Below are 22,384 nucleotides of genomic sequence, written 5' to 3' on the forward strand. Positions count from 1 at the left end.
TGCTAATGTAAAACTTATTCTGCAAAATTAAAACTGAAATGAAAAAAAAACATTAATAAATACACAGGAAATGTTTTTCAACATGATATTTTGTCAACCCTTGAGGCATTTACTGGAGCAAATGAGATGTTTGTGAGTCAGTTGCTGTCACAAAGTGTTCTGGACTTTGTTTACCCTGGCACTGTCAAACACCCCATCACAAAATGCAGACTAATAGTGAAACTAATAATAATGAAACTAAAACTAAACATCATTAACCAGTAATAACCCCTGAATACAAAGTCAAGATTGAAAGATTTTGGTTAAAGTATACAACAGGTGAAATAACGCCCAAGAAATACTAAGACTGTTTATTTTGCAAAATGCTTACTCACTTTCTGTTTCTGTCACATGTATCACAGCAGTCATTTGTCTGTTTGATTGATATCTTAATCCACCTCACCCACTAAAGCTGTAACTGATCTCCTATATTACTCAAGGCGACTGTCACTGACCCAAAAAGGCATATCTGTGAGAACTTAATAACATAATTGCAAGCTCCCATTGCGGCTTTCCATTCGTCCCCTTGATTATTACTGAATTCAGGATTAGCCTAGTTAGGAGGGAAAACTACATCGACATACAGCCAGGGTGGGATCGAACCACCAGCCTTGTGGTTGGTAATGATTTTATATCAAATCTAAAATCACACTAAACTCTTTTACATGCACATTTTATCTATAGTCAGGCTTATGCGCAAGCATACAAGAACACAACACAACAGACGACCAGATGAGAAGGATGGATGACCACAGGACCAGCTGGAGAGGAGTGGTGGTGTGTGTATCAGTGGGCTCTGTAAGTAACCCTCTCAATAAGACCAGAGACAAAGTGCTATAAAGCTAAAGCTAGCAGCTCTGACTGTATGCTGATGATGTTTCTATAGCTCCAGCCAGTGAGTGAAGTGAGAATACTCCTCCATCCCCATCCTCTCCAGCCTCCAGCTACCAGGTGGATGAGGAGCGTCCCCACCCTGCCCACTCAGAGGAAGCTGTTTCTTTTTCTGCTTCTTCTGTGCTGGTGGATTTAGAAAGCTCCTCACACACTTCACCTCAAGACACCAGCAGGTCCATGAGGCCACATGTGGTGGGTTATCAGACTCCTCAGATTTGTGCTTCCTGTAACTGTTCACTCAGTGATGTGCTAGAAGGTGTGAGGCTTATTTAGTGGACCTTGCATTTCCCAAGGAGTTCAGGTATACTATCAAAGTTTTTAAGAAACTTCTCCCTGAGTTGGACTATTCCAGGCTGTCTCCAAAAGTGAACACAATTTATGTAAGTTTATTTATGTAAGTAATTTATGTCAATTTCTGTAAAGAAAAATAATTTTTTACGTGTGGTTATTTGTTACACATAGTATTTGTGTAGATTATACACAAAAAAGTATGGCAACAAAGTGACAATTATTATTAGTTGGTAGATTTAACGTCCTATAGTGCAAACTAAATTTGAATTTAATATTTAATATATAATATATTTAATATATTTCACGAGTCAATACATATGCTAACCAGCCTGCACGGAACTTGCAGGATAACCTTTCCTTACACTCAAAGTGTGGGGCTTCTGGCTTTTCTTAATTGATCTGTAGCATTCAGCCCTGACTGTTATTTCTCCCATACCAGGATCTTTATTTGACACTGACATTGGAAATAATGTTTGATCATCATGTTAAAAATTGCAATAAATATCCATAAGCTATATGCTTGTAATCGAAATCATTTCAACACAAATGTATCCTCCCCCAGACAATTTTTAATAATTTCAAAATTTGTATTAATTTCCTGCATTCTGGTGGATTTCAACACCTATTTTTCCTACAGAAGTAAAGGAAGTAGTGGAAGGCTATAGGGATGTATTGGAGCACCTGATAAAGTTGTAGTTGTTGTCATAGTATTGGTGGGCAATATTTAAAAACTAGAAAAGGGCATTTCCTGAAGAAAATGCAAGTTTGATTGCTGCAGCTGAAGCATTGCTTTGAATGCTGATGTGAAGGATTGCTCTGAATTGCTGGAGTATCAGCGCAATTCAGAGCTTTGTATGCCTCTGTGTGACAGCCTGTCACCATGGTAACAGCAGAGGACACCTCAAAAACCATTCCAACTTTGAGAGTCTGGCGCGCAGAAACAATTCGGAATTAGAAAATTCTGAATACAAGTTTGATAGAGCAGCATCTAATGAGCGTTTTAAGACTAAAATGGAGTCTGTAGCTTGAAATTTGTAGGAGGAGATATATTTGGCACATGACACAGAAATTGCTTAATATTTGAAATACTATAATTTTTTGAAAAATGATAGTTGAATGACTGAAATTGGTCAATGTATACTGAAGACACGCCTAGCAATGGCAATCAAACTAATCAACTAAAAACAATGACAGGATAAGAAGTTTTTAAATGTAAACATGTATACATGTCCTGTCTCCACGGTGATGTGAATTGCTTTGATGACAAGGGATCACAGTGTGTCTTTGAACTTCTGTTATATACTGTAGGAGACAGGCAACAAACACTGACAGAAGAAGACTGCAAAGTCAACATGAACGTGTACACAGATCTCCGTGAGCAGAAGCTGCTCTGCGATGCTGTCATCAGAGTGGAGGATGATGACTTTCCCATCCACAGAGTCATCTTGGCGAAGTACAGTTACTTCAGGTGAACTGATTATCTCAATTTTAAATTAATGTGTTAGTAACCTTTACATAGGGAGACAAAAACAAGGATTTGTTGTAGTTTATGATGTGAGTGTTGGAGATTATTCACTGCAATCTTGTTTTTATAGCTTACAGTGTTTCAGTGCGTTTGCTGATATTGTTGTGATCACTAGTCAACTGCTGGGGAAAATGTTGGCAGCCTGACCTCATACAGAAAGCAGCAGCAGTCCTTAATGTTTTACCATGACAAAACAACCGGTGAACAAGTGTGTGTTTATCTGCTGGCCCCTGGTGGGACTTTGATGATAGGACATGTTAGACATGTCGACATTAAAGCATCAAATAGTGATTTCTCCCTCTATAGGCTCAAACTTATTTTATCTTAAACTTGATGTATAGTTTAGAAGTCATAAGTGAATTAGAATTTTACAGCAAGCAGATTTAGACCTTTAACTAGACTGTTGAATAAAGTTACCCGTAAATCCACCAGTGACTTAGTGACTAATTTTAGTATCTGTTTTAAAAACTGAAATGCATAAAAGTGGTGTACAATGTTGTGGCACTTTTTCTGTGTCTTTCAGAGCTCTCTTCACACGCTGGTCTGAACCTGACAAGAAAGTCTACATTATTCCTGACCTATCCTCAGACATGATGAAGCTCATCATTGAGTTTGCATACACCGGCTCTGTTAACGTGACAGAGTCCAATGTACGGAGGCTTTTCATGGCAGCTGATTACCTCAATATAGTGGAGCTGGTGCAAATATGCTGCAACTTTTTTGAAAAGACGCTCTGCCCACACAACTGCATCGGCATCAGGCAGTTCACAAAAATCTACCACGCCCCTGAACTGCACCTCAAGGCGTTCCACTATGTCCTCAGGCACTTTGAGGCAGTGGCTTTCAGCGAAGAGTTCCTGCAGCTCTCGGCCCAGGATGTCAGTGACATCATCAGCCGTGACAACCTCAATGTAAGACAGGAGGCAGCTGTGTTTGAGGCCATCGTTCGGTGGATCACACATGAACCTCAGGAACGAGAAAGATACGCAGCTTTTCTCTTGTCAAAGGTACTTTATATTATACATTAATTATTTATAATTAATCATTATTATGATTTTCATATTATAGGTTAATCTATTTCAAGACAGTGACTTAAGCCAACCTCAGCCCAATAGAGGGTTATTACTGTAGTTATTAGATGTGCTCCATGCCATGATGATGGCCAGTACAGCCATCCTTTACCCTTTTATAGGCCAGAAGGTGCAATATCATCTATTCTGATGAGTGATAAATAGAAAGCAACACAGACTACCTGAGTGACGCATTGTGCTCATGTGCATGCTGGTCTTCTGGGTGACTGAAAATGGAGGAGAATTTATGCAAATCATCATCTTTTCCAAAACCTTACCAAGCATTTGTGGTGTGACAACCGACCTATGAAAGAGCAAGAAATGAAAATATAAGAAAACAAAACAAAAGTTACTAAACCTCCTGTTAAAGCTGGGCGCTGGCACAAGCATTTATAATAATTTATTATTATTTGTACAAGTACATAAACTAATAAGGAACATATACATGTAATGCTGGTTATTTGCATAAGCTTTGTGTCCAGGTTAATGTAACTCAGAGGATCAATAAGCTGATAATGATACAGATGAAGGGAGGAGAGTAATGAGAGGAATGAAAAAAATATATTAACGATAAGACTTCAAAGAGGGCTCAGTCCATCCTGACCAGTGGTGGAGGAAGCTTTCTACTTAAGTAAAAGTACAAATACTCAGCAAAAAATACTCAAGTAAAGTAGAAGTGCTCCATCAACAATCCTACTTAAGTAAAAGTCTTAAGTACTATTAATGGACTTAAAGTAATAAAAGTAAAAGTACTCACACGCCGAATATATATTATTGATTTCCATTGCAAAGGATCTGAACAGGTTAAAATAATCAAAGAAATCATCCTAAAATTAAAATGGACAATGTGTAGCTCATTTACATTTTCAGCCCAGAAGCAGCTATGGACAGGTCTGTGTGTCATGAGGCAGGCTGTGGGCATCAAGTGAACATAGAGGCTGCTAATAAAAAACAGGCACTCAGCATTTACTGTGTCAGTGTTCCTGCTGAGATTCATGTTATGATTAATGTTAATCAGACATTAATGGATGGACTTGTGTGAAAGCAGACAGCAGCTAACTAGTCAGTTAACTGAGAAACACAGCTGGCAGCGTGACACCGCCTCCATGCAGAGTCTGACCTCACATCAGTCCAGCACTGTGTTCATCAAATGTAACGAGTAACTACACACACTGTAGAAATGTAGTGGAGTAGAAAGTACAGATAACAGCTGCAACATGGAGTAAAAGTATAAGTATGTACATGTATGTAAAAGTATGCACTATTATTTTTACTTATTCTGACATAGACTCTTTATTCTCTGTATTGCTGTAGGTCAGGCTGAGCATGATGCCTACAGAGTACATACAGAGTCATGTGCTGTCCAATAAGCTGGTGACGGACAACTTCGCGTGCCAGGCCATGGTTTTTACGGTCATCAAATACAAAGACATCCTCCGCGGTCGGCCTCGTCTGCCTTCTGCCATCTTATTGGCCATTGGAGGCTTTGGCAGCGGAAGGGATCCACCCAATGTCATCAAAGCATTTGATGTCCGTGCAAATCACTGGATGAACATAACAAACCATTCTGAGCCTCCTCGCAGCTTTCATGGTGCAGCCTACCTTGGTGGGTATGTCTACTGTGTTGGTGGCTTTGACCAGGTGTTCATAGTCACCAATAGTGTGCGCAGGTTTGACCTGAGCACAAGGACATGGCAAGAGGTGGCACCGATGTACTATCGCCGCAGTTATGTGAGCGTGACTGTGCTGAACGGGTGCATCTATGCCATGGGAGGCTATGATGGGCACACATGTTTCAGCAGTGCTGAGTTCTACCGGCCAGAAACCAACCAGTGGCATCAAATTGCACCCATGCATGAGCAGAGGAGCCACGCCAGCTGCACAGCACTCAACGGCAAGGTGGGTGGAACACAATGGAACATAACAGAGAACAGAAAGATTTGTTTACAAAACACTGCTGCCAGTTTGAGCCAACAAAAATGACAATTTATTATTGTCCCCCCACACCCCTTTGTTGTATTCAGATCTACATATGTGGTGGATTTAACGGGAATGAGCACCTGCAAACAGCAGAGTGCTACAACCCAGAGACCAACCAGTGGACCCTGATCTCTCCCATGAGCAGCCGGCGCAGTAGAGTAGGAGTCATTGCATACAACAACCATGTTTATGCAGTAAGTGCATGAAAGAAATGTGTGACCAGCTTTCATCAGCGCTTTAAAGTGGCTAGTTTTTTATGTAACAGTTGAATTGATAAGTGATGCATCTTCTTCTCATCTTTGCCTCCAAAGGTTGGTGGCTCTGATGGAACAGGAAGTCTGCAGACCGCTGAGGCCTACAACCCTCACACCAACACCTGGCACAACGTGTCCTCCATGATGACCGCCCGCCGCAACTTTGGCATCGGAGTAGTTGAGGACCGGCTCTATGTTGTCGGGGGCTCCAGTCACTTCGCCGCCCCCACCTCCAATGTGGAGTACTATGACAGTGAGAGGAATGAGTGGTCTCAGGTCTGCGACATGGATGTCAGCTGCAGCGCTCTGAGCTGCTGTGTCATTTCTGGTCTTCCCAACATGGCCGACTACACCGTCTCTCATGATTTCTGTAAATCTGAATATAAATATGAATGCATGAATAAATAAATGTATAAAGTGATGCAACAATACTGTCACAGTACCTGGCTGTAAATGTATATCATCTGTTTTTTCCACTCTTATGCAATCTGCATGTATGTTTTAGGCTCGCAGTTATGCTGTACAATGGTAATAGTGTAGCAGTGTTGCAGGCACCACATGGATCGGTGAGGTGGTACAAATGTGCAAAGTAGTGCAAGATGGAAAGTAAACAGTGCAAATAGACCTCAGGTAGATCATGACTGGAGCATTGTACAGTGACTATACTAAAGTGACAAAGCCTGAGATTTGAATTCTGTTGTGGAGTCACGTGGAGTCATTTATGTCGTCAGCCATGACATCAACCTGATTGATATTCTGTGAGTTCAGACTTGGGGTATTGCTTCCTCAACTAAATTTCTTCTTGTTCTCTGAGACATCCCTGTCACGCACTGACCTAAGAAATCTTGAGAAATTATTCATTTTCTGAGGTGGTTTCTAAAAAATTGCTGCCTCTCCCACAGCAGCCTCGCAAATATGAAGTCTATAATATTGCAGTCGCCCCCTAGTGGCTTGCCGCTATATAGGTAATGAGTCAACACTGAAAAAGACCACGAAATGACATGAATTTGGAAGGAAAATTAGTAGCCTATATTAATATTTCAAATATTTAATTTCAAATAATATATTACAACATTTTAATTAATTATTTTAATTATTATTTTTTACCAAAGCATCTGGCCCTTGTAGTGTCTGCCGAGGACAAATAAAGTTGATCAGAATCAGAATTACTTTATTTATCCCCGAGGGGAAATTCTTTTTTGTTACAGACAAAGAAATAAAAAGATAAATTGAAATATGAAATAGAAATATATAATAGATCTCTAAATACCTAGATAGCATTTAAATCCCTGAGTTAAGAACATATTTACTATTGTATAAAAACCTTTATACAATAAAGCGCATGACATGAATGTACAGTGTCTGAGTGAGTGTTACAGTTCAGAGTTCAGTAGTTTGATTGAGACAGGCAGGGATGACTTCCTGTGACTCTCAGTGGTGCATAGTGGGAGTTGGAGTCTGTTGCTGAACGAGCTCCTGTATGAATGACCCCTGCTATAAATCCAGACGAATGCTGAAAGTAATAATAACAAAACCAAACATCATTAACCAGTAATTACTAAATGACTAATACACTAAATGTACTAAAAAATGAAAAGTACAAAACTAGAACTGAATTAAGAGAAATAAGTTTGTACCAAAGTGTAAATACTGGCTAGCCTATAAATTAGTCTGCATTTGTACAATTAAAAAACTCACAGGGAGGTGGCTGCCAGCTAGTTTTAGATTTATTGTCTGTTTAGCTGATCTTGAAGTCCTTGAAATGTATTGAAGCCCACTGGATGACCAGACCCAAGAAATGCTAAAAAAGATCTGAAAGGAAGTGGAAGAGTGGAGTCGATGTTCAAATATATACATGCAAATTAGAAAGGGGAAACAAAATCATTTCCTCTTTAAATGATTTATCCATTTATGTAATAGCACCATAGGACAAGAAGTTGTGCAGACACAGAGTCTTGGTTCCCTCAGTGCAGTATAAAGGAGACCACGGCTGGACCAATCACAGTGCTGAAATCCCTGGCAGTCAAAGTTCCGGGAAGCAAAGTTCCGTAGACTCAACTAGGCTACGTTTAAACGTCACTTACAGAAGTTGCCACGAATGCAGCTGCATGATGTGGAAGTCAGTGATCTGCACACTGAGCCTCTTTGTGTCCTCACAGCTCAGTTTATGGGCTGTTCGGGTCAGTGCGGATGATCTGGACGGCGAGGTCCAGACTGAAGTTTTATTTAAGCCCGAGCCGTGCAGTCCGAAGAGTAAGAAAGGAGATCTCATCAACGCTCATTACGATGGTTACCTCGATAAAGATGGTTCCCAGTTTTACTGCAGGTTTGTCTGATGAAAAATATCTGCACACTTGTTATGTTTATTATATTTACACGCATATTTAATGTTTAGTAAAGAAGCAAATAGAACTGGATGGTCTGTCTCATAGTCCTCACATGGATCTGAAGGAACCCAATTAAGTCTGCCCATGCATAACCTATGTATTAAGAGCTTATGAGCCTTGACTGATACGGGGTTTGTGCATTATTTCTGCTTTAGTCGGTCAGACAAAGATGGGCACCCCCAGTGGTTTGTGCTGGGTGTGGGACAAGTCATCAAGGGCCTCGATGTTGGGATGATAGATATGTGTCCTGGAGAGAAAAGGAAAATAACCATTCCATCTGACCTGGCATTTGGAGACAAAGGCAAAGGTAAAGAATGTGCTTTCTGCCTGAAACAACTTCTACTTCTCTATGGCTTTATTTATAAGACAGAGCCATAGTATCAGTTTAAAAACATACCATGACACTTAACCTATGACCTGCCTCCATAAAGGTTTGCCCTGGAAATGGGCAGCTGTAGCATACCATATGTACACATGTGTCTTCAGTACATACCCAGTGTTTTTAGTTATTGTTGCTTTATTGTGTAATGTCATTACTAGAACTGCCTTCATGCTGTCTTGTCTTCTCTTGCAGCACTTTAGCTGAGGGGGCGTCACATCCCTCACAGTCTTTGCTACTCATCTGCCCGTGGCATGTACTGTAAGCATGCACAGAGGTTTAAAGGTGTCTACTTCTTTTTGTCTTTGCATGTGTCAAGGCCCACTAAGAAAACTAACAGCTGATTGTCTCTTTCCTTGCATGAACGTGTGGTATTATCTGGTGATTTGAACACATTATTTCTCCTTTAAGCTGTGGAGGAGGTGTTTTTACAGAGTCCCTGCTTTTGCTGTTTCTGTCTTTTCCATCAGTGAAATGTAACATAAGTTAAATGTCACAATAGTATTTTCAGATTTTTTTTAAATAAATGTTTGAATGGCTGTATGTTTATTATGAAGCCAGATAATTCAGATTTCATCCAGTGATTTATCCTCTGTGGCTAACAGTGGGCTTAAATCTAAAATGTAACAGCACCACCTATCGAAAAAATTCTCCATGAAATGCAACATTTTCTCTCTCTCTCTTTTTTTATTCCGACAAAAAAAAAAGGTCCAGTTCCGCCCAACGCTACTGTGGTCTTTGAGGTGGAGGTCTTCTCTGTGTCCAGGGGGCCACGCAGCATGGAAGCTTTTAATAATATAGATCTTGATAAAGACAGAAGTCTCACAAAGGAGGAGGTAACTACACTTTACATCTGATAACCATCAGAAAAGAAAAAAGGACACATTTAACTTAAAACAATGTGAACTGGAATAAGGGGATAAAATAAAAGAATAATACTGGATTAACAAGTCAGAAAATGTGCAGCTTGACCCATTTTTGGCCAGGCCAGTACCACAAAACAGGCTCTAACCCTCAAGGCAATACCACTACTTTCTGTTTTCCACAACACTGCTGTTGTGCGTGAGCTTGAATCTATAAATCTGTCTATTTACTGTCATTAGTTCCAGTAATTTTAGTTTTTTTAAGTGACGCTAAAGCTGAGGCAGTTAGCAAAAGAAAGCGAAAGTTAAAACCACAACATGTCTGTTCTGATTAACTGACACACAGCGTTGATAGATGAAGGAGATGAAGGCTTTTGTTCATTAAATGTGCAGTGATGTGCCATTTTTCTAAACAGGGCTTGTTGTGTTGAGCAATATTATTAAATCACTTGTTATTTGTGTTTATTAACAAAAGTATTTCTTTATTTTCAGGTGAAAGCATACCTGAAACTGGAGTATGAAAGCGATGGGAAGCCGCGCGATGATCCTTTCTATGAGAAGATAGCAGCCGATATATTCCGCAAGAGTGACCACGACAAAGACGGACAGATCAGTGCCAAGGAGTATAACATTTATGAACATGATGAGCTCTAGTCTCAAATCTGAAGGGAATATCCACATGCCGATTTTAACTCATTGGATGAAAGTTCACATAATGATTTCTTGGCTCTTTGTGCACTGACATTTTATTGATTTAGAAAATCTTTTGGCTTTATTTTCAATACTAAATCCAAGAAAGAAAATCCTTGCCTTTATGCAAACACCACTGAATGTTTTCACGAGTTGAAAGTTTTTGTTTTAGTGAACTCTTTATCAGTTTTGCAGCAGAACGGAAAAACCACAGGATTTCACAAGATTGTGGTCTCTGAAACTGTAACAGGGCTGTCATGTGAAAAATAAGACATCAAACCAGCACATGTCTTTATGTGGTTTTAAAACTTTACAACCTTGGACCATTGTTGCATTTAGTTAAAATAAATAATAATAAATAATGTATGTGGAAAAGTTTTTTTTCCTGGGTGCAACCTTGGACATGTGAGTGAGCAAGAGACATGTAAAGACAACTGTGCATTAGAACATGATTTTCCAGCCACTCCTTATGTTTTTTTTGTTGCATGTTCCGTTTTGAATTTTTTGTATACTTGTAATTACATCATCTCACCACTAGAGGGACGTGTTCTGCCAATGTACATAAGTATCTGAGGAATCTTCAGTCATAGGGGGTTTAACCAGAAGTTTGTGGAACTGGACTCATGTGCGCCCCCTGCCTGAAGCTGACAGTAAAAATACTTGTACAGTTAAGAAATCATTTCCTTATCCAGACCATACATGTTCGGGTGTTTGACTTGAAAGTGTGTGCATGCAAAGCTTGTGTACTGACCTTACAGAACTTAAATGGTAAGAACTTACTTGTCCACCACATCCAATAGTAATCCAATTTAAGAAAAATCTGAAAAAAATATTTATTCACACAAAGCCATGCATTTAGCTTTTTACATATTGCATATACACAGTATACAGGCCTACTAGGAACTGGGAAGGTCTACCAGCCACAAGACCATCAATTGGTGATCTTCATCCTGACAGATGGCACTTTGATTGCTGCTGCCTTTACCTCCGCTGTTATGTCAACACCTAGGGGTGCCCTGCAATGGAACATTAACATTGATTTAAACAGAAACACAGAATTAAGTCAAGTTATTTAGTGCGACTTACTTTGGCTCATAGAAGACATCCACATTTGGAGACAGTATCCCTTTGCCTTCTCTCAGATGCTCAACACCGTTCCTAATTAGAAAAGAGCCAGATCCAAATCAGAAACAAATGCGTTTTTTAATGGTGATGCACAAAATGTCTGCACACCCACCATGCGATCATTACTCCATTGTCAGTGCACAATTGAGGTGGAGGACAGAGCAGGTGTAGACCCGTTGTCTCAGTGATGATGGACAGAGCATTACGGATGTACTGATTGCTTGCAACTCCTCCAGACAGCACCTTAAAAAGAGAACAGTTACTGATGAAAATGTGTGTGTATGTATTTGCAGCAGCTTTTACAACATTCACTGAATCAAGTGATTAGAATCCCACAAGATTTGTGAGGTCAAAAGCGCATGCAACAAGTGAAGAAATGCACTCACCAAGGTAGGACTGTTTGACGGCAGCAGGCTGTTTGCCTTGCAGAACAAGATGGCACGATGTGTACGCTTTGCAAGATGAACAGCCACAGTATGTTGTGCAGCGGCTGCAATGTCATTCACACATGACAACAGTGTCCCCTGTTCTACACCTGCAGAAGGAGGTTTACAGAAGAATATTATGTGCTGTTACTGGTGCATCAGAACTATGCAAAGTATTGTAGTGGCCGTAGTACTGGGCGACTTTTATACCTTCCTCTTTCTCCTTTTTTACTATTGCCATTGTTATTTGATTACGTAGTCCAGCAAAAGAAAAGCAGCAGTCATAAGACTGTCCCATTGGTGTGGTGAAAGGGAACCGCATCCTGTCACCTTTCTTTGCCAGAAGCTCTATGGCTTGTCCTCCACTCATTGTGGAACACTGTGGGTGTTTTGTGAGGGACAAACGTCTCGCCACCTGTGAATCCGCAAGGACAAGGTTTGTAATGTGATTACAAACTCAACAGGATCAGGAACAGCAACAAAAGTCAAATCCTTGTGTTAAGGTCTTACTTTATCAAGTGTGTCCCCTGGAGCCTCATCCAGTGTCTGTCCCAAAAGCAGAAAGTCATCAACTCCCCGAGCCACAGTGAGAAGTGAGTGACCACCAGAAATGAGCAGGACCAGGAAGGGGAAGGGGACAGGCTGAAGCATCCTGACAGTCAGGGCGTGGGCTTCCATGTGGTGTATGGGGATGAAAGGTTTGCTGTGCTGCCTCACAAACCTCTTACTGAACTCAAGGCCGATGCCCAAGCTCAGGGCCAACCCTGGCTTCACCGTGGTGGCCACAGCGGAGAGCTGGCTTGGGGTCACACCGCTCCTCTCCAAAGCCTCGTGGACCACACGCTCTATGTTTTCTCTGTGGAGCTGCTGTGCCACAGTGGGGATGATTCCACCGGTCCTGTAGCATTCAGGAGGGGTGCAGATATCTCAAAAGCCATAAACAATAACACTGACCACGGTGTAAAAGTCCAGCTCTGACACCCACCTCAGATGTACTTCTTTCTGTGAATGAAGAGACTCTCCCAGTATGGCACCCGTCTCATCCAACACAGCAGCCCCAGTGTCGTCACAGCTGGTCTCAATACCCAAAACCAGTCTGGAGCAGAAAGCCTTTCCAAGTGAGGGAGTGGGACTAAATGAGTATTTACAGGGCAGCAGCCTCTGCAGAACCCTTGTCTTACTAGGGAACATCATCACACAGCTGATTCAGTCAACAACAGTTCAGGGTGGACTTACGTCTAAATTTTACTAACAAGAATAAAAACAAGAATACCTATAACACCTAATTAAATTAAGATTAGATTCACCCTCAGCAGAGACCACATAGAGTCCTTTTGCTTGTCACGATAATAACATAACCCCTTGTGTTTGTCTCTTGTCGCAAAGCCGTGTCACTGTGTGACATGTAAATGGTTCCACCCACCGCCAAGGTTCCCAGTTACACCCTACTTACGGATAGGGACCTTAAATACTCAAACAAAAACATGTATTAGCACCGCTGCATCAAAAATGTTAACCTTATCGTTTTACAAAACCAAACATTTCAAAATATTTCGAGAAAGGAAAGCATAGGACCAAAAAACATCATTGTTCTACACGGACATTTTAGTCAGCTGCACAAGGTGCCAGCATGAAGAGGAGAGATTGGGCTGTTTGACGAAACAGTTTTTACATTAATCTATTGACGTTAAAAGAGGTATGTCGCAGTTTTGTGTTTGATTCTAACTATTATTTATATTTTTAAGTTTCTACAGGTTGTTGCAATGTGTCGGGTGTGTTATAAACAGTTTTTTAAATTAGGTTTTTGGCGTAGTCTACAGTAAGGCGTGCTGCTTTCACGACACCAGAAATGTCGTAATTCTCTTAAAGATTTGGTCTGTTATATCTGGGACAAAGTTGTGTATGGTGAAATCTATCTGAAATGTCATATCTGAAGCAATATGTTTATATTTTTATGTTGCCTAACGTATAACATGCTTAATGTAAAGGTCCCAGCTGTCCAAAGAGTCACTGTAGGAATAAATAGGAGGAGTAGGAGTTGATAGGAGTAAATAAATAAGAATAAAAACACTTCTCACATCAGGAAGGTTGTATTTAGCCTAACCGTGAACGCACCATTAGGCTCTTGTTTGTGGACTAGCTCTTAACTGCACAAGCAGCCAAACACTTACAATGTTTATATGTTAGGTGTTACTAAGTTGACACTTTGCCTGCACTGTATTTATAGAGTGCAGACAAAGGGCTTGAGGAAGCTAAAGGCTGCTAATGCCATCAACACAAAAGGAAATGCCTTGGATCACAGAGGAAGAGGACTGCAGCGCCACCAGCGTACAGCTTAATATTCGCTCAGTCATTTGATAATGTGCATTTAACACATATCTTATACGTTTTAGTGAGAATTCTGTCATTAAGAGAAGCACCAGAGAAGTTAGCAACATTTTAAAAATGGATTTTAATTAGCATTTCATTTTAACTTTTCTAAAGGAGTCATGGAACATCCAACTTGTATTTTGGAGAAGTTGAAGCAGTTTGTCGTAAGTGATGCTCCACCAACAGTTTATTGCATCCCAGATTTCATATCAGAAGATGAGGAGTCGTACCTGCTGCAGCAGGTCTACAGGTCTCCAAAGACTAAATGGACACAGCTGTCAGGCAGAAGGCTCCAGAACTGGGGAGGGTTACCGCATCCCAAAGGCATGCTGGCAGAAAAGATCCCTGACTGGCTCCAGACATACTGTGAGAAAATCTCTTCTCTAGGCACCTTTAGTGGGAAAACAGCCAATCATGTGTTGGTGAATGAGTACAAACAAGGAGAAGGGATTATGCCTCATGAAGACGGGCCGCTTTACCACCCCACTGTCACCACCATCAGCCTGGGCTCCCACACTCTGCTCGACTTCTACACGCCTGTCGGCAGCCTGGAGGCCGGCCCACCGCAGACAGAGGAGAACAGATACGTGTTCTCTCTGCTGGTAAAGCCGCGCAGTCTTCTGATCCTGCAAGAGGAAATGTATCAGCGCCTCCTTCATGGAATTCAGGGGTGCGTCCAGGACACGCTCACAGACAAGGTGCTCAACCTGTCTGCCAGTGGGGCCCAGGCAGGCGACACACTGACCCGAGGCACCAGAGTATCGCTCACCATAAGACATGTTCCCAAAGTTATGAAGACCAAGCTGATACTGGGAAGGAAATAAAGACTTGATTTGACTGTTTTCCAGTGGCTCCACATGCATATAATTCTTAAGTGATTGTAGATAGAAATTGGTGAAATTACAGATTTGTTACTGTGATCTGTAGTTGGTTGTAATGGACATTTATACCTCGGCTAAGATTGTTTTTCACTCATCTGACACTTGTATCAGTAGTACATCTAATAAATATGGGGCTATAACTGGTGTACACTTGCTTATTTAACAGGTTTACTTAAAAGTGAACTCAACCAGTCAATCGAAGATCTGTGAACTGATTTTATCACTTAACATTAGTGATAAAACACGCGTTTGCTGATAAGTAACAAGAAAGATCAAAGGTGTGTTTGAGATAGGTAGTGTGTTAAATCTATTGCTCCATACACATTCTGATTGCAAATTTACACAGTTTAGGGTACTTGTCTTTAGTTATCAGCTGTATAGGCTCATTACAGAGCTTTAAATATAACTGCAGCGTCACTGATGGCATCAGTGCGTTCTTTTTTTTTTTTTTTTATTTTTATTTTTTTTTTTTAGATACTGTATTAATCCCAGAGGGAAATTCGTTACGGCTGCTGCACAAGCAGTGTCATACAATGACTAGCAAGGCGCGCCACAGGCTAGGGTGAAGTGTCTTGCCCAAGAACACACAACACAACTAGGGAGGAGTTGGGATTGAACCACCAACCTTCCGGTTATTGGACAACCCTGCTATCCCACTGCGCCACTGTTGCCCCCAACCTCACCCTAGTTATCAATGTCGGCGATAGAAGGATTCGAACTCGGGCCCACCGCGTGGTAGCGCCCGACTTATCCACTGCGCCAACGTGGCGTTCTTTAACATTACCCTGCTCCTAACAGTCATTCTTTATATGTATGTTTGTCAGTTTACATAATGAGTTTATATAAAGGCTTATGGCTGTACTGAAATATTTGACTCAGTCAAAATAAAAGACTTAGAGCTGAAACATAAAGAAGACACATCCAGCTTTGTAGAGCTGATAAAAAGATTTAGCCGAAAACTCACTGATAGCATCTGAATTTTCGGTGGCTTGTTCATTTTTTTGAGTCAGGAAATGTTAACATGTCCATTTTATTTGATCACAACTGAAAGACTGACTGTGTTTTACTTTGGTGTGAAACCATATTTCACAGGAGGACACCAAAACAATGGAGCCACAGATGAAACGCTGGAAAGGCTCAGTGTGTGACGCTGACTCCTTGGTTGCATATCCTGTTCTGTCAGACGAGCAGTCACAAGATGTTGAGCTGGTGGAGGCGTATGCTGCACCCATTGTCAACAAGAAAGAGACCTCACGGCTGATCAGAGAGCTGCACGGCCTCTACCCATTGAATGGTCTTCAGCACATAAAGAGGGTGCGGGCATGTAAGGGGAAAGGCAGCCCTCACCCTCTGGAGGTGCTTGTGTGCCGGATCAGTGACGCACCAGATATGAAGGTGGCCAGCATTGACTCCTTGCTTCCCTCGGATAGGGTGAATCATGACGGATTAGGGGAGCCCTTTGTGGTTAAGGTTCCTACACGTCCACCTTTGACTCGACCCCAGTTTGAGCTGGCGAGCCGGCACTGGCCCACTTCCTTTCATGAGGACAAACAGGTGACAGTTGCCCTGAGAGGAGAACTCTTCAGCTCCCATCAGAAAGCCATGATGCACATGTACATGATGACTGCACTGACTGCTGCCAACGCTGGAAAGGAGCTGGGGATGGAGGCAGTTGGGGCTGTGGTGGTCGACCCAGTGCTGGAGAGAATTATTGCAGTGGGACATGACTGCAGGGGTGCCCACCCCTTACATCATGCAGTTATGGTTTGCATTGACCTTGTGGCTCGTAGCCAGGGTGGTGGATATTATAGTTTTGACAGTTACACTGCTTGTAAATTTACCCCTGCAAACTCAAATATGTGTGAGGGAGACTCTCAGCCATACATATGTACTGGGTATGACCTCTATGTGACTCGAGAACCTTGCGTCATGTGTGCCATGGCACTGGTGCACTCCCGCATTGGTCGTGTTTTTTATGGGTCTGCTTCTGCCGATGGGGCATTAGGGACTAAGTTTAAAGTTCACGCACAGAAAGATCTGAACCATCATTTTGAAGTGTACAAAGGAGTGTTGTGCAAGCAGTGTGACCATCTGGACATCTTGGATCACTCCATCAGAAAAGAGAGTTCTGATGGAAGAGAATAAAATCAACTTTTATATATATGTATTTTTAGGTTTTTATACATTTTGGGTTTAGTTAAAATGAGAGCTCCGACCCACATCAACCCACAGATTTTGTTTTTACAACTGCAGTTGGGTGAAATGTACTTTTTGTGACATCCTCTACCACTAATAAAGGCAATCTCTTTGTCTGCGTGGAGGGTTTAATGTCATTTTGTCTGTTTCTCTTTGCTTAAATTTGATGTTTTTGCCTTTTTTCATAACTGAATTCAGGTCAGGAGTTTGGCTTTCACTCACAGTGCTGCATTCTTCTGTGCCTGAAGCAGATAAACCATTGTTTGTTTTATCTAAAAACATGTGGCAACTTACGTACAATGCTTTTTTTTTAACATATCTACAAACTTTCCTTCAAACCACCCTACTTTCCCTATGTGGAAATTCCAACCAAACCATGAGACAGAGCAGCTGGAGGGCACAAACATTTTAATAAGATTAAGAACAACAAATATCAAGTACTGTGAGCTATGGCCAAACAAAGCAGGAGTAGCTGCTTTGATTAAAGCAAAAAGTCAGAATCTAACAAGGGCAGCTATGAGTGTAAATTTATCACAAAGACTAGACATCCCTCAGTAAACACTTAACTTGACAACAAGAATTTGTCTCATTTCGCCACACAGGACTTCTACCTTTAACATAGAGGACATTACATTCACAAAAAAACTGTACATGAAAAAGCTTGCTCTATTTTGATTGAGTTACAAACGAGCAATGATTCGCATACCAAGGAAATCATGCAAATAAAGTATGATTCTATTTTTCACTCAGCATGAACATGTTTGACACCCATTACAAAATGAGAGTGTACCAATAAACAGCGAGCCACAGGCTCCTACCCTTACAAAGTAAACATCTTTGAAAAATACATCTGGAACATCTTTGTGACTAGAAACAGACAATCACAATTTGTGTCACTGTGTAAATTGAGGGCAAATAAAACTAATAAAACTCAACCAAAAGCCTCACTGATGCCTGGGCCAGCCCAGGTCTATGCAGGCCAAAAATACATCATGAAATATTCACAAAAGTTAGTAATGCATATGGCATTCTTTAAACCTACAAATGTCTCTGGGTCGTTTCAAACCTGACATACCTAAACAACAACAGTGACCTTTACATTAACTGTATGACTTCGTACACACATTGGCGGTACAGATTACACAGGAATTAGCTTCTGTTGCTGAGAGGTACAGCATTTGCAATAACTTAATACTTGTTGATGCCAAAAATTCTCACTCCGTGTAGCTGTGGCAGCTTGGGGATCAGGACACTCAAAAGTGAGGCAGTGTTGATAACAAAGTGTGTCGTGTCATATTTTGTGTAGAAACTTGCGAGGAAGTATCTGTAAGGGGAAAAAACAGGTGGACTAAGATTACTACAAGCCCAAAATTTATGCCTCAGCTAACCAGCAAAGCATCACTTTAAACACAATTAACATACAGAATTGTATCACTTCAGCTATTAGTGATTTTTGTGTAATCTTAATAAGATATTGATATATATTATTCTTTAGCTAGCATTGTGACAGTTCTTCTCCAAATCTGACTTGAAAACATGCCACTGCTGTAAAATTGCAGTGAAATTCCACTTATACAAGAAAGTGGTGGTCATTGTACCCTCAATCGATTTTCTTTTTCTGGCAGTCAGATCAACCTCTTGAAATGTGCATTAATGTAAAGACAGAAACACAGGATAGGATACATACAGAATGATTGGGGAGATGGTGAAGAACTTCCTAGATGAAGTGAACTGCACACCATAGTCAAGCTGTTCCCAGTGGGTAAGTAGTCTGGCTTTTCCTTGGTCAGGGGTCTCAAAAGGCGTACCTTTCACCGCGTGCATAAAGACATACATTCCCTGTGGAGATAAAACCTCCATTACACCACTGCACAAAATACAATGTGTAAAGAAATACAAAAAATGACTTTCCACTTTTTCCACATCATTTCATAGATAAATAAAAGTCATTATGAAAACTGTTTACAATATAAAGTAGAAATATGACCATGTCTGTTTAAGTCTGCTCTTTTCTAACACTCTATCTTTGGGGTGCTACATGAGTTTCACTGTCTGCCAGACTGTCCCAAATAAAAGCAAAAAGTCACCACTTGGTGCCCAGAATTGTGATTAGCACACATAGAAGAGCCAAAAAACATGGACATGATGACATCCTCCTATTGCAAACTATGTTTCATCATTTTGGGAATGACTAATAATCGCATGCAAAATGTCAACAGTCTGGATGGAAAACTTGCAACACAGAGGAAAAAGTAATAAAACAAAAATGGTGGCATTTGGCCAGAGCATAATCAGCACACTGCTGCTGTATTGTAGTGGAAAACAATGGGTTGACCTTAGCTGTTACTGTTAATAGCCTTCCGCATTGGCTGTGATACACAATCCTTGTAAACCGCTCCAAACATGCACTATTCCACGATGTAACACACATCGACTTTGTTTCATTACATGAGGCCAGCCATATAACTGTGAATACTCAGTTTTGACTAGAAACCTTATATGGTGTAGAGTTATCACACTAGGTCACATTAGTCTGTCACAAGGACGGTACCCCAAAAATACAACCAATGTAGACAATGCAGCAGATAACATACAGCAGGCTGGTTGGCTAAACAAATACAAGCCTCAGCTAGTTTGAAAAGCCAACTCTGTGGCATGTGGAATGTAAACAAACAACATAAAACCAAAATACAGCGATACCTGGAGAGACGAGTTTAATTCGTTCTGTGACCTTGCTTCTATCTCAAAGCAACTTTCCCTATTTAAATTAATTGAAATACCAATAATCCATTCCAGCTCGCAAAATTCCACTCTAGTGGTTTTGTTTATGTGTTTTGAATATGAAAAATGTAAAGTACCTGTATTTATAAAGGCAGGGAAAACAGAGCACACGTTGTTGCTGTAGGTCTTTGTTTGGGGGCGTCGGATGCTCGTATCTCAAAACTTTATTCGTATCTTTGTTGAAAAATTTGGTGGAATCGCAGCTCGTATCTTAAAAAACGTGCGTGTCAATGCACTCGCATCTTGAGGTATCACTGTACTTGTACATCTTGGTGAGGGATCTGATAGTAGTCTGTATAGCTCAGTATGTTAGATGGTTTTCTGGGTGTTGCTGGCATTGGAAGAATTTAACTTACCAAGTTGTGTATGACATTTGTTAGAGTCCACACTACTGGCACACTGAAGAAGGGTATGCTCAAGAGCACAATGTGAAGTATTCCAACTCCGAGTGCATAGGTCAGCCAGATCCCTCGACTGTTCATCACCCGAGTGTTTGGGTTCACCTCACTGTGTGCCACACCCACATTCATTCTGCTCTGTGGACAAAGAGACATTCACACAAATATTTCAGTTGTATATAATATTTTAAAAAAGGGATGAACACTCAACTCTGTGATACACTTTTTGCCAAAAAAGTTAATCTGGGTCAAAATGTCAGATCAGTGTTGTAGTACACTGATCTGCCAGATAATGTGGTAACATACATTGACCTGCAAATATCGTTGATCTTTTATAGATGGCACAGCTCAACTTCAAACTAACCAACTTACTTCCAAAGTTCCAACACATTGCCCTCCATATCTTCCAAATGTGATAACAAAAAACACCTTATGCAACCTTGTTGAACTTTGCCCTCTGGCAGACTTTCAGCAGCCAAACTGGAAAAAGAGCTTAATTGTCATTACCTAAAAGCAAGTCAGACTACATAATCAGTCTTAAAGCACACAAACCGAAGCAGTGTCCATATATCGTGTTTTTCCTTTTTGATACATAATATTGTTGTTCATATAATTCAACAGATTATATGCTTAATATTTAATATACATAAAATACATTAACATTAAGCTTGTTACTTATGTATATATCTTATCAACAACGTACCTTATAACAAGACAATTTACTCAGAAAAAATACCAGAAAATCCGACAAAAACCTTAAAATTACCTATAGGTTTTTAAAAAGGCTTTTAAGCCATTTGTTCTGGCTACGTCTATTTGCTGATTAATTATCGTGGCTGCAGCAACTGCACGACAGTTAAAAACAACAAAATAGACAGTGACATGACATCCAACGTACGCACTTAAGTTATCACCTATTCGTTACTACCTGCGCTTCTCTAATACCAGATGTGGACACATGTATCATCCCTTACACCACTTTTTCGTTTTCAGTACATAGCCGGACCCAATTCACTGCTATCCATAATCCAGGTTAGCCAGCGTCACTGCATGAAAAAGCAACGTTACATTACACCACGTACTTAAAACTGAACAAGACAACGCACCCGAACTTCGTATGCAAACTTACAGGTAGTAGCGAGCAGTGGGGGGTGTCTGAACAAACAAACTACTCTGGAGAGAAATGGTTTATCCCTTGTTGTTGTGCTCAGTGGTCAGGCGCAGCCGCAGACAGCACAGCGTAGACTGACTCGAGCGGAAGTAGATATGGGTTCAAGGCATTTTGTGGGTATTAAATCCCTTAGGGTGACTTCTCAGGCTGGGTCATGCCCCAACAAATTAAACAAAGCAGATGGTTACCTAGTTTGAATTATATGCGTTTAAATTTTGGTTAGTTATAACCGATTTACAGAGGTTGGAGTAAGTCACTCATGTGCAAGTCTCAAATCATAACCTTCAAGTCTCAAGCAAGTTCCAAGTCAATGTGATGAGACTCAAGCAAACCACAAGTCAAGTCATACAAAAATTAAAAAGCTCACAATGGCATATTTAAAAGAAAGAAATATATTGCTCATTAAGTGTCCCTAAAAATATTGACTTTAGGATACATTTATAATGTTAACAAATTCAATATTCTTCACTGACTCACGTAATAATGCAACAATAACTTGATATGTTCATATTACATATTCAAACTAAACATTTTCTGGTGGATTTTATCATCTGTCATCTGTGAAACGTGTCCCGCCTGTTAGGCAAATCTCAGGGTAAAAATACATTTGCGCCTAACCCGCCCTCGTGACACTTGTACCCAATCAGAGTGTAACACAGGGGGCG

At 40.7% G+C, this 22,384-nt stretch overlaps 5 protein-coding genes across 10 annotated transcripts; 3 read left to right on the plus strand and 2 right to left on the minus strand.

Annotated features, from left to right (window-relative positions):
* Positions 1–8,109: 8,109 nt before the first annotated feature.
* fkbp7 (FKBP prolyl isomerase 7) lies at positions 8,110–10,734 on the plus strand. Its single transcript, XM_028394223.1, has 4 exons — positions 8,110–8,379; positions 8,596–8,747; positions 9,528–9,655; positions 10,175–10,734. Exons 1-4 carry the CDS (start codon positions 8,162–8,164, stop codon positions 10,334–10,336), a joined length of 660 nt encoding a protein of 219 aa, XP_028250024.1. The 5' UTR covers positions 8,110–8,161; the 3' UTR covers positions 10,337–10,734.
* A 457-nt stretch (positions 10,735–11,191) lies between these two features.
* On the minus strand, positions 11,192–13,307 carry osgepl1 (O-sialoglycoprotein endopeptidase-like 1). Its single transcript, XM_028394220.1, has 7 exons — positions 12,908–13,307; positions 12,433–12,820; positions 12,133–12,337; positions 11,884–12,032; positions 11,610–11,740; positions 11,459–11,530; positions 11,192–11,388 (listed from the first exon to the last, which is right to left on the minus strand). The coding sequence occupies exons 1-7, from the start codon at positions 13,114–13,116 to the stop codon at positions 11,304–11,306; spliced, it is 1,239 nt and encodes a 412-aa protein (XP_028250021.1). The 5' UTR covers positions 13,117–13,307; the 3' UTR covers positions 11,192–11,303.
* A 223-nt stretch (positions 13,308–13,530) lies between these two features.
* Positions 13,531–15,313, plus strand: alkbh6 (alkB homolog 6). Its single transcript, XM_028394222.1, has 2 exons — positions 13,531–13,618; positions 14,407–15,313. Exon 2 carries the CDS (start codon positions 14,412–14,414, stop codon positions 15,114–15,116), a length of 705 nt encoding a protein of 234 aa, XP_028250023.1. The 5' UTR covers positions 13,531–13,618; positions 14,407–14,411; the 3' UTR covers positions 15,117–15,313.
* adat3 (adenosine deaminase tRNA specific 3) lies at positions 13,533–17,397 on the plus strand. Its single transcript, XM_028394221.1, has 2 exons — positions 13,533–13,618; positions 16,266–17,397. Exon 2 carries the CDS (start codon positions 16,281–16,283, stop codon positions 17,316–17,318), a length of 1,038 nt encoding a protein of 345 aa, XP_028250022.1. The 5' UTR covers positions 13,533–13,618; positions 16,266–16,280; the 3' UTR covers positions 17,319–17,397.
* Positions 17,398–17,760: 363 nt separating this feature from the next.
* Positions 17,761–21,801, minus strand: ormdl1 (ORMDL sphingolipid biosynthesis regulator 1). Of its 6 annotated transcripts, none has more exons than XM_028393420.1 (4): positions 21,678–21,801; positions 20,507–20,686; positions 19,057–19,208; positions 17,761–18,693 (listed from the first exon to the last, which is right to left on the minus strand). In XM_028393420.1, exons 2-4 carry the CDS (start codon positions 20,678–20,680, stop codon positions 18,558–18,560), a joined length of 462 nt encoding a protein of 153 aa, XP_028249221.1. In that variant the 5' UTR covers positions 20,681–20,686; positions 21,678–21,801; the 3' UTR covers positions 17,761–18,557. The 6 variants fall into 6 exon arrangements, with proteins under 6 accessions (XP_028249221.1, XP_028249223.1, XP_028249222.1 ...); XM_028393422.1 differs by having other exon boundaries at positions 21,655–21,780; XM_028393421.1 differs by lacking the exon at positions 21,678–21,801 and adding an exon at positions 21,523–21,654.
* Positions 21,802–22,384: the final 583 nt, after the last annotated feature.

The sequence above is a fragment of the Parambassis ranga genome, chromosome 21 (genome assembly GCF_900634625.1).
Source record: "Parambassis ranga chromosome 21, fParRan2.1, whole genome shotgun sequence".
In the NCBI taxonomy this organism is placed as follows: domain Eukaryota; kingdom Metazoa; phylum Chordata; class Actinopteri; family Ambassidae; genus Parambassis; species Parambassis ranga.